Source organism: Ylistrum balloti, unplaced genomic scaffold, assembly GCF_031769215.1.
Source record: "Ylistrum balloti isolate Yb309-2 unplaced genomic scaffold, AGI_CSIRO_Ybal_v1 Utg371104, whole genome shotgun sequence".
NCBI classification, from domain to species: Eukaryota; Metazoa; Mollusca; class Bivalvia; order Pectinida; family Pectinidae; genus Ylistrum; species Ylistrum balloti.
The window spans coordinates 831,125-843,764 of record NW_026782608.1 but is presented as its reverse complement, the minus strand read 5'-3'; the positions used below and the strand labels follow the sequence as shown (position 1 = coordinate 843,764).

General features: G+C 39.4%; 1 protein-coding gene across 1 annotated transcript; it reads left to right on the top strand.

Moving 5' to 3' along the window:
• The first annotated feature begins 4,232 nt into the window (after positions 1-4,232).
• On the top strand, positions 4,233-10,241 carry LOC132560731 (uncharacterized). Its single transcript, XM_060225408.1, has 4 exons — positions 4,233-5,767; positions 5,976-6,153; positions 8,220-9,772; positions 9,977-10,241. Exons 1-4 carry the CDS (start codon positions 4,233-4,235, stop codon positions 10,239-10,241), a joined length of 3,531 nt encoding a protein of 1,176 aa, XP_060081391.1.
• Positions 10,242-12,640: the final 2,399 nt, after the last annotated feature.

The following is a 12,640-nucleotide window of genomic DNA, read 5'->3' as shown; positions in this document are numbered from 1 at the left end:
TCCTTTACTTTCCGCATCAATCTTTCTAGACTTAAGGTTGTATTCTACCATTGCCGCCAATCTCGTGGAGAGATAGAACCATTCGGTGTCACTTTGATTGAAGTTTGTATACAAGACATTATGAAGAACGCCATTCAATAAAAAAAAAATCAGAGTTAGATACAACAGAGAAATCTAATTACTAAAACTGCATCACACGACTGTTTCGATCGGGAAGAATTGCCAAAATTGTATTGGCAACAATACTAATTCACTTTCACATGTACAGAACTTCAAGGATTCATTATCATATGGCACAGAAAGGATAAAGAAACGCGACTTCTTTAATTGTTAACATTTTGTATTGAATATACACAGCTATATAAAAGTAAGAGGAATATAAAGGCACCTTACCTTATCCCACAATAAATGTTAAAAACCCGTCTTCCATTGACAAAAAATTATCCACATCCAGTGTGCCTAACTTACCAAAACACCATGATTGTACAAATTCATATGTTCTTTTCATTCAAACTAGTTTCGATGTCTGGGTATCACCAAGACGTGTGATCACCAATGCACCTGCAATCAATGATTGTTTATACAAACTTTAAAGAGGACGGGCTTTCGCAACGCTCGTGACACTCAACAGCATGTCGCTACTCACTTCAGAGTGCACAAACCGACAATAAGTTTTAAATCTATATTAGTTTTAAATCTCAACGCGATGATGACAGACCTAGATCCGGACGTCCACGTGTAACGTTATGACGTCAAGATCGCTTCATCAAACTCGCCTGATTTCGTAACAGGAGATTAACAGCAGCCGTAACGGCTTGAAATATCATAGGTAATGGAAACCGTCAAATCCCCCCAAAAAAACTGCGATACAAAGACTGCGAGAGGAAAATTTACACTCACGTCGCCAGTACGTTGGTTTGCCACTGACTGGCACCTCGAGCACGACGTCGTATGCGATGGTTGACGGCACATGTGTCCAGACGTTTCAATATGAGATGTTGAAGGTCCATGTTCAGCACGGTGAATCTCGATTCACGTTATTTCGATAAGATGGCCGTCAAGGTGTGTACCGGCGTCGAGGAGAGCATATGGCAAACGTTTACGTTTTGGAGCACGACAGTTTTAGGGATGGATCGGTTATGGTTTGAGGAGGAATTTCTCGTGGTTTAAAGACACTTTTAGTGATAACTAACGGGAAAGTAACGGCTGTACGCTATCGAGATGAGATCCTGAGACCTCATGTTGTGCTTTTTCTTATGAGGCACCATTTGACCTTTCAGCATGATAACGCTAGGCCACGCATTGCAAGAGTTTGTAGGGATTTTCTTGCAATTAAGAACATAGTCCCTATTGAATGACCTTCATATAGCCCAATTTGTTTCCCAATCCAACACTTGTTGGAGAGTTCAAATTCGTGTAAACACCCCTAATAACCTCCGCAATTTTGGTCAACGAACATACTGAGGAATGGAGTAACACTCTTCTACAGACAACCAATGTCCGTGCCACGCAGAATTCGAGACGCTTCAGCTGTTAGGGAGGGTGCACTTGATATTAGGGATCGGTCTGACAATTGCCGTTATTTCAAACACGTGTTAGATATTTTACTATATAGATTGTCTTGTGAAAATTAGTTCCACGAAATGTGAAGTAGTCGCCATTTATTCTCGACATCATAGAATCTTTTCCCTTTTTCAAAATAGAGTCTCCATCCACGCATATAGATAACATTTGTGTATCTTTAAGTTTGAAACGAACTATCACTTAAGTCAGAGACATGATAATACATAGTTATATCATTAGTATTACGCCTCCCTGTATAAACCATATCGCTACGGTTTTTGCCTTGTTTTCAGATGGCTGATAATAACCGTCCGGTTTGGAGATCAGTGGTGGGTCATGATTGAAGTGCGATATCTTAACCGATGTGTGTTAATCATCATTTAATAAGTAATATCTACCAGTTATTTTTATTTATTGTATCACATCATTCTTAAGGAGGACAAATCTGAATATTATCGATGAAACTACGTAGTCGGGAGATTGGATGATGTACAGTAAACATGGTCCTGAAATCAAATACGTCGACTTAAGCATTTCACACACGTGAACACGTGAACGTCGAAACTGAATTAGGTAATTATAATATAGTGTAAATGAAAACTACATCTATCATAGTCGGTCAATGGATAAATGTAAGGACGTTTTTCTAACTCCGTTCATAACTCAACCTTTGATTTTAGACCCTAAAGCACACACCTATCACCACATTAATGCTATCAGACGCCGGATTTCTACTATTGTACAATTGTAAGTGCTACCATACAACGACGGACGGATAAATGCACTGAAAGAACCCGATATATCTTCACACACTGTTCACTACACCCCATGTATATGGGGGTGCAAAAGTAACATAATCCCCGGTATATGCATCGATGCGCATGACACATTTTTTTTACAGACAGTACTGTTTGTGACCAACATTCCATTCTGCGAGGGGACGTTTGAATGTCGCTCTCTAGTAGTACTGACTGGAGTGTTAACTTAGTACAAACTCGTTACCTATCTACACTTACATGTAGCTGACCATACCGCAAGGTAGGTAATAATCTACTTATATCTAAGATATAGAAATTATGATTATATTCTTAATATCACAAACTAGTAGCCATGTCATATTTACACATTTTAATTTAAGTAAATGTAAATGTACTATTTATCATAAGGATTTTCCTACTTTATTCCACTGATCACGGTTTTTCCGTGTCCAGCCTTTACTACACATAACCTGATCATACAGGAAACCGTCGTAAGATTTTGTGACGGCGAACACTTGTCATATATATGTGTTTCCTATGTGTTTTTTCTACGAGTCGGATACGTACGACCTGTCCATTGTTTACATACAAGCACTCGTTCTACTTTCTGTACTCCCGCTGTGGTAAGACTCGGTTAACGTCACCTCTTCCGCATGTCTACAATTTCAATTCACGCTCTGGTTATTCAGAATTGTTCACGAAATTAGTAATTGTCTTTCGCCGCTACCTAGGTTTCGAGATTTAGGCTCCTAGCATCACTGACCGTTCTAGAGAGAGGAAGCTTTCTGAGGCAGTTTAATCCATTTTTGACTGTACTGTAACTCTTTGGTACAATCTTCTGTTACGTCTCAGAAATACAAATTTCAGTGATGCGTAGCAATATATTGACAAGGAAGGGTGCCCATGTCTGATAACTGCTATAATATTTTTTTATTTTCTTACGTTTCAGGTCCATTCTTACCAGTTACATACCTTACCTCACAACAACATCCGGATGTAATATCTTTTACAAACATTCCTTCAAAGATATCCTTATCTTTTAAAGCTTCTTATTTTTACTGCACTCAGAACAGACCATTACAAAAAGTGTGCCAATGATATTGCCATCGCAATATATTTATATATTTTGGATGTTGGCTTCCCATTTACTCACTTTAAATCTGGATTATATCCACAATATATATATAGATGCAGTCTGTACATCAGGACAATAAGTGACGTCATTTAGGCGCCGTGTTGACCGCCAGCGCTTTGCACTTCGTCTCGGATAACTCGCAACATAACGGACGTCATTCTATTTACCTGTCTCCCAGAATGCATTAATTCGCTGTTTTACACAAACTTGTTTGTATTATGCTAGACATTTGCCACACGTAAGGATAACACATCTCGACCCAAACGAAACACGATCTGTCTTCTGTCATATAGTTTTCATTCAAGCAATTAAAAAAAAAAAAAGTCAAAAATTGGAGTTTTAAAAATGCTTTTCCCCCGAACTGACTTCATTACAGATTACATGACTTACAATAGTTCTATTTATATGTTTGTATACTTTATAAGTAACATAACATCATTCCTTAGTGCAGAACTTTAGATTAATCTTAGCTTACTATACCGGAGACAACTGTTACCACGTCCGTACGCTATTCTAGGTCGCCACCGAGCTCCACTCATTACATATAATAGTGTGTCTACTTATAATCAGGAGTTGTATTTACTTCAACTAGGGATCAAGCCCAACTGCCTATCAGTTTGGTTGCCTCTTTCAGTCAGCACGCTTTCTATCCCGATAAAGTTAAAGATGGCAGTATACGATGTACTTGGTAAGCGATACACAAAAACTAATCTAACACACTACATAACGATTAAATCTTATTATTTTATTTACTTTCCAGAGAGGTACTGGTCACCATGAACAAAATCCAATACGTCCGATGGTATGGTGTTCTCTGCATCGTCTTGCTTTATGGAGTTAATATCATAGCAACCGATGATCAACCCAGTACCGTCGAATGGTCAACGCGACTGGGGTCCGTCCGAGGCCTCAACATCACATCGGATGATGGAAACATTTTCCAGTTCAGGAGAATTCCATTTGCTAAGCCACCAGTAGGAGATCTTCGGTTCGAAAAACCTGAAGTACCAAATGCATGGGTCGGAACTCTCGACTGTACATCATACGGACACGCATGCATGCAAGCGGGAACTCGCACATCTGAAGATTGCTTGTATCTTAATGTATATGTACCAAATAGCCTAGATACATCGGCTAAACGTGCAGTGATGGTGTGGATTCATGGTGGTAGTTTCATTTCCGGTAGTGGATCAGAAACTGGTGGATCAACTCTCGCGTTACATGGCGATGTAATTGTCGTAACCATTAACTACCGGCTGAACATATTTGGTTTCTTTAGCACGGGCGATAATACCACACATGGTAATTATGGGTTGTGGGACCAGATGCTGGCTCTCCGGTGGGTTAAAGATAATATAGAAGACTACGGTGGCAATCCGTCTTTAATTACTATATTCGGTGAATCCGCTGGAGGTGTCAGTGTTGGCCTTCAAGCTATTATTACCCAGAACAAAGATGTGTTTCAGAGAGTCATTGCTGAAAGTGGGTCAAGTGTTGGGCCCCGTGATTCTGGAGTAGAAGCAATGAAAGTATTTTCTAAAGTTGTGGATGAACTTGGATGTTTCTCCGACACCTCTGCTTCTACCGTGAGATGTTTACGTCAACAAAGCGCAGAACAACTTGTTACTGCGTTCTTTAAGGCATTTGGCGTTGTGCAACAGTCTAGCTTTACCATACTCTCAGCACTTGGCCCTACCATAGACGGGGAACTCTTTCCCAAAGATTTTGACGCAATCTTAAGTGACCACGACAGTGAAGCGATGCAATTCTTCCGAAGTGTTGATTATTTGGCTGGAATGAACTCGGCAGACGGGGGGCTGTTTTACTTTGATCTCACCCGTTATCAAAAAGAATTTCCGACGATAAATTTCACAGAAGAAATACCGGCCAGTATTTTACGTGATCATGTCGTACCAAATCTTGTTCTTCAACTGTATGACAACTGTGTTGACATTTATACGTCAGCGTGTGATCAATATGTAACACCCGTACTCAACGATGACATTGAGACTCAAACTTCAAGCGCCGAAAACCTCTATGCTGATGTCGATTACTACAGTCCGGCCGTCCGGTCTCTAGACGCCCACATTGGAAGCGACAGTAAAACATATCAATACTTTTTCTCATACGAGCCTCGCTGGGGACCTGTACATCCCAGACCATTGTGGCTGCACGGAGCAAATCATGCTGACGAGCTTGCTTTTGTGTTCGGTCTGAACGAACTATATCCTAGCAATGTACCACATGGCGACGAAGAACTGGCGATATCTAAGAGAGTGATGACTTACTGGACAAACTTCGCAAAAACTGGGTAAGATGAACAAGCTCTTCACCAACAATTGCGTTTGCTGGTGTACGCCATTCTCAGATCAGCTGCATATAAAACTATCAAAAGTATAACACGTTGATGTGTATGAATTGTAGATGTTTATTAAATACAATAAAATAAAAATCTTGAAACATTGCTTTTTTTCTGCAAAAGGGTTATCAGTTCACAAAATATTCATTTCGTATTTCAGAGATCCAAACGGCAATGATACCAGCCTTCTGGAATGGCCTCCATACAAACTTCCCAGCAAGCCTTATCTGAACATATCAGTAACGGACACTGTGGGACAAGCTCTGTTCACCGATCGAATGGAATTCTGGAACAAACACGTGCCAAAACAGCTGATACAATGTCAGGAGATAAATGGCGTGGGTTCTAATGTATCTATCGGTATTCTGGTCTCTGTTGTTGTTGGCCTGCTATTCATATTATACAATTTTAAATGAATAAATCATAAGACATATGCTGTAATCTCCTTTTATATATTTCTAAACAACTAAGCAGCTTGTTGGTTGTACATAGATAGGCAACAACTCACGGATGTAGTGAGATATTTCGGTCATTAAACAATTATTTTTTTGCTGGAGGTTGTTGCGTGTTAAAGCTATGATTCGTCATGTTCTATAAAGCAATAATCTATTGCATACAAAGGTTTTTTTCTTCAGTTAGGCTAAAAGATTTTGATATTTCGCTTGCTGTTACTGTTGCGGTGTTTAACATACTTGTGGGTGTTGAGATATTTGTTGCTTTGTGGGATGATGTTAATATTAAATCGAGAAGTGTTTATATAAACTGTGTATTAGGGAGTCATTATTGATTGGTATTGTTATTCTGCAAAAAATTGCTGAAGATTAAAACACGGAGGGCCAGCACAACTCTTCTATAACCTGAGTTTCTATCCCACGCGATAAAGGTTTTTTTATCTCACGGTTAAACTCATTTTGTAAAAATGGCCGGAAAGAATCTTTTCTTTGTCATTTTGATGTTGTCATATATTGTCCCCTCTATGATATAATTTTATTGCAAGTGTGTCATATTCCATTGTCACCATAGATACCAGCTCGTGTGATCAATTTTTCCCCTTAACATGTCACACCATAAACGTCTGGTATATATGTCAGTTTATCCTGTGAAATACATATATTTCTTATCCTAACAGACTACTTAGAGCCGATACATGTTTGTCTATCCCTGCCTTAGCATTCAACGGGTTATCACTCAATCGTACCTTCACCTTCTCTACTAACATTCCTACAAACATGTTATCTTGATGTATAGTTGTTTAAAAAAAGGTTACTGTCAATTTGGAACGCTACATGATAAGATGTTATTGCAGCAGACACTCGGAGTGTTTGTGTTGTCATGTAAAACGTTTGGATAGCTCTGGAACAAACCACTGACGTTTTGCGTCTCGAATGCTCAATATTTTCCTGGTGTGTTCGAGAAGGAGACAAGCTAGTGGAGGTAAGTATACCTTACATAAATACATATTTACAGATTTAAGAGCAGATCAACTGCTTCCACGTGTCTTGCAATAAGAAATTCTCGGACACCTGGATCAGATAAAATAATTTCTTGTCGTACACACAAATTAAATCCTTCGATTATTTCTACAAACAAATTGTGTTTTTCACATAGATTTTATTTTTCGTAAATGTACATATAGCGATAATCCTATTATTCAGTTATAACAGCTAGAAAATACTTACTTGTGAATATAATCTTAATGAAAACTCACAATTCAATAAAAACGAGGGTAAATCTTCCTTGATACCCCGTCACTTACGATAACATTTGCTTTCTAAAACTCTGGGACATTTCCTGGCAAAATTGAAAGTTCCATGTGCGACACCTTGTGGAAAGGATGATATGACTAATTTTATTCTTGATATATATCAAACGAATCTCGAGGTCGTACAAAGTTGTGATGTACTGGCTTTGAAGTTGGGTGTCGCTCCTTTGTAGTCTTCAAAGGGGCGTATCAGTCTGTGATTGGTCAGTTTTTTCTCTCTCCTGAAACCTGCTCTGAAGCAATCAAATTACTTGTGCCTGCAATTTTGGGCCCCGAGTATCGAGGATAGGGTAAAAAAAACAAAAGAATAAAATCACACAAAGACTACTGAAAAAGTACACGGAAAATAAGACCAGATGAACCGGAAGAGTAAGTGTCTTCTGCTAAAATAAGATTGCGCTCATTGCATTTTAACGATTATGAATGAAAGTCAGCATTTGATAACCTCAAAGTAAATACGTTTACAGAATCTAGGTATACTTTCCGCCATTTTATCTTATTCTCGAAGATAATGAGAGAAAAAAGAAAGATTTACTTGAAATTACTTTACCGGTAACTAACAAAATAATTCTTTCTTGAGGAATTGGTAATGTTCTTCCATTATCAAGTTTTTATTCTGTTGTCTTATGTGTTTTCTTTCAGCTCGGCATTAATATCCTTCCGACTATGGAGTTCATACTACGTATCTTTATTGTCTGTATGACAGTGCACACAGTGACAAGTTCAGACGTATCTACAGATGGCATCGTCAACATTACATATGGAGCCATCCAAGGCAAGAGAGTGACTATTGGGAACGAAACAGTGTATCAGTTTCTGAAATTACCATTTGCCAAACCACCGATTGGGAATTTACGATTCCAGAAACCACAGACACCGGATTCATGGACTGGAATACTCGATGCAAGCCATCACGGACCCCCGTGTATGCAACTGTTAAGTAGACGTTACGCGAATATGCTGGAAAATAACGTTGTCTCTGAAGACTGCCTTTATTTAAACGTTTACGTCCCAGGTGGGATAAATATAACAGCTAATCTCTCAGTGATGGTTTACATACATGGTGGAGGATACAAGACAAAGACGGCGTCGCTATATGATGGCTCATTCCTGGCTCTACACGGCAATGTTATCGTTGTTATCACAAACTATCGCCTCGGATTCTTCGGCTTTCTCAGCACAGAAGACGAGTCAGCGACAGGAAATTACGGTCTCTGGGATCAGATTTATGCACTTCGTTGGGTACAGGAGAACATTGAATTATTCGGGGGAAATCCTGCACAGGTGACAGTGTTCGGCCATTCGGCTGGCGGTTATAGCATTGGCTTACTTCTGTTGTCGACACAAACCAAAGATCTTTTCCGGAGAGCTATCCCAATGAGCGGATTCGGGTTGAGTCCTAGGGCAATTACACATAATCCTAGGAACGCAGCACTAAGACTTGCAGCTAAACTTGGTTGCGTCCCTTCAGGTGGATCACCAAGTGATATGACTACGCTGGTAGACTGCATGAGAAACCAAAATGCATCTGCACTACTCCAAGGACAGAATCTGATCGTGGCAGAAGATTCGTCGAGTCCTCAATTTATCATGCGACCGGCACCTGTAATTGATGGTGAAATACTGGTTGACTGGCCCCGTAGTATTATGTATGACCAAGAGTCGGATGGAAGTAGACGATTCTTGTCAGCTGACTACATGGCGGGAACAAATAGCGCTGACGGAGGTTTGATAAGGTCATATTTGAAAGTCATTCAAACTCAGTATAATTTTTCGCTCTCAGATGGAGCACCAACAAGCGCACTGTGTGAATCCATTGCACCTGCACTTGCACGTGATTATTACGGTTCCAGCGTCAACGTTTCTGACGCCATATGTATGAATTACACTTCGAATGGCACATTGGCAGACCAGGCACGACGTCTGGTGGGCGTATTTGGTGACATGATGTACGACAGCCGGGCCGTAGAAACCTTAACACGTCATATTGTAGGAAATTGTCAGTCGTACCAATTCGTCTTATCCCATAAGTCTTCGTTTGTGACGACCCCGGGTCTGCCCATCTGGTTGAAAGGAGCCTACCATGGCGATGAACTTGTCTATATATTTGGAATGCCTTTATACAACTTTTCCAGTGCTGAGAGGTCACTAAGTGAAGCCATGATGACTTATTTGACGAACTTTGCTAAATTTGGGTAAGTAAAAAACATGCCGTTGAATGATGAAGTCTGTTTATTAGTTGTGATGTTTTAATACATATTTGAAAATGCTTGAAGAATTAAGATATGCTAAAAAAAGTCATGATATTGCATCAAACAACCACCTTACCAATAAAATGATATGTAATATATGTGTTTCGCAGACTCCATAATACTCTTTACGTCTTGTATACTTTGTAGAGATCCAAATGGGCCCAATGCTGTATCTCTATCACTCCCACTATGGCCACAATTTGACCAGGGACGAGCACGCTACATGGACTTTGACCTCAGCCTTACAGTCAAGGAACACCTCCACAGGGACATGGTGAAATTTTGGCTGGATTCGATCCCAGGTCTTAACAAAACCAGTGGGGGCGCAGTATCTATGGCGACAGTGCCATGTCCTCGCCTGTGGTTAACGCTGTTATCCTGTTTAGTGATCTGTTTAGGTTTGTACATATAGAACACCGCGTCTGGCTGGTTTACTGGCACATGATAGTACAGAAGAAAGAGAGAGGACCTCAATTTTACGCCGTCATTACTATTCATCAGAGTGAGTTCTTCATGATGCTAGTCGCCAGGATGGTGTTGTTTTGGCAGTCGAGCTTTACAATATGTCAAAATCAATTTTAAGCGTAAATGATTATATTTCTGAAATGAGACAGGAGGCATCTATTACACATATCTTGCCCGTCGTTGTGTATTCAGTCAGGTCCGATGACCCATGCTTTAAGATACAAGATATTTTTATCCTGGTGGTCACTGAATACTCTGAAATCACGATTTTCACTTTTTAATAAAATCGGAAAGCAAAATTTCAAAAATCTTTCACCTATCAACTAGTACACAGTAAATAATATATACAAAAGACGATCATCATGGCTATTTTTTATGCAGTAACAAATTAAAAAAAAACTTGTACATGTACATGTGGATGTATCAAATAAAACTTTAATATATGAAATATACATTGTATTGTGAAACTAATTGTGTGCAACTATTCTTATTTGTGGTAGATACGATTGGACTGAACCTGATTTCCAGTTTCGATCCAACTGATATTTGTTCACTGTAAATGTATCGTGCACGTGTCTTCGTGAATTGACATGTCCCGCAGCCAGTCGAGTCTGGATCTTTCGCGACCGATTTCACAATTTGTAAAAGATAATAGATCATATATCAAGTAATACCACGGCTAAGTCTGTGGTAATATTGTGGATTTACCACGTGTTCTCGTCATATCTATTTCCTGTGTAAACTGTACAGTATCGATGATGCAGGATGGGTGGGCTTCCTGGACCAATGAACAGCTATCAGCGTCATAGTTTACCACAGAATTATCCTCGCTGTGTCATTTCTGATTGTACATCCGTGTGCATATGTTGATGTTATCTACTACAAATACTTTCAATTTCTGTACCATTTCATCATTTCACACACTTTATATATGTTTTTGGAAATGTCGACAAATTAACGACAAAGCCGTCCTCAACAGCAAGTAATTTTTAAAAAATGAAAGGCACTTTGGTTTTGCGTTGTTACATTGAGCAAATCACGAAAAGTTTTTTACGTGGTCTCTGAATTTTTCTTTCAGCTTTCTTACGTTATATATACAACAAATAACCTGAAATTATGTTGACTTTACATCAACATTTGTCAATAACATGAAATAATTCCTTTATCAAACAAAAGGTAAACGTGAGCGCTTTACAGAAAGCCGAGACCCTATTCAATCAAATAAGGCTTTCTTTTGTACGTCATATGTAATTTGACCCGACATTGTAGTGAAAATGAAGGTGCATTTTTTTTATTTAAACGGCGACACTATAAAGTACAGTAACATCGCCCGTGTCCCGTCCATTATACACAAACTTGTAATAAACCATCACGTGCTCCGTTCTTTATACATACACATAACACACGTTTACAAGTTGTATCTCCACCAGTAGTACACGGTACAAGGTGTATCTCCAATATCACACAGTACAAGTTGTATCTCCACCAATAGCACACGGTACAAGTTGTCTCTCCACCAATATCACACGGTACAAGTTATATCTCACCCAATAGCACACGGCACAAGCTGTATATCCACCAATAGCACACGGTACAAGTTGTATCTCCACCAATATCACGTGGTACAAGTTGTATCTCCACCAATAGCACACGGTACAAGTTGTATCTCAACCAATAGCACACGGTACAAGTTGTACCTCCACCAATAGCACACGGTACAAGTTTCATATGCACCAATAGCACGCGGTACAAGTTGTATCTGCACCAATAGCACACGGTACAAGTTGTATCTCCACCAATAGCACACGGTACAAGTTGTATCTCCACCAATATCACGTGGTACAAGTTGTATCTCCACCAATATCACACGGTACAAGTTGTACCTCCACCAATAGCACACGGTACAAGTTGTATCTCCACCAATATCACACGGTACAAGTTGTATCTCCACCAATATCACACGGTACAAGTTGTATATCCACCAATAGCACACGGTACAAGTTGTATTTCCACCAATAGCACACAGTACAAGTTGTATCTCCACCAATATCACACTGTACAAGTTATATCTCTATCAATATCACGTGGTACAAGTTGTATCTCCTCCAATATCACACGGTACAAGTTGTATCTCTATCAATATCACGTGGTATAAGTTGTATCTCCACCAATATCACGTGGTACAAGTTGTATCTCCACCAATATCACACGGTACAAGTTGTATATCCACCAATATCACACAGTACAAGTTGTATCTCCACCAATAGCACACAGTACAAGTTGTATCCACCAATAGCACACGGTACAAGTTGTATCTCAACAAATAGCACACGGTACAAATAGTAT

Bases quoted from the DNA above. Each gene is read 5' to 3' on its own strand.
- LOC132560731 (XM_060225408.1), top strand. From the start codon at position 4,233: ATGAACAAAATCCAATACGTCCGATGGTATGGTGTTCTCTGCATCGTC. The intron at 6,154-8,219 runs GTGGGTTCTAAT...GTTTTCTTTCAG, and splicing joins AATGTCAGGAGATAAATGGC to CTCGGCATTAATATCCTTCC. The intron at 9,773-9,976 runs GTAAGTAAAAAA...TATACTTTGTAG, and splicing joins ACGAACTTTGCTAAATTTGG to AGATCCAAATGGGCCCAATG.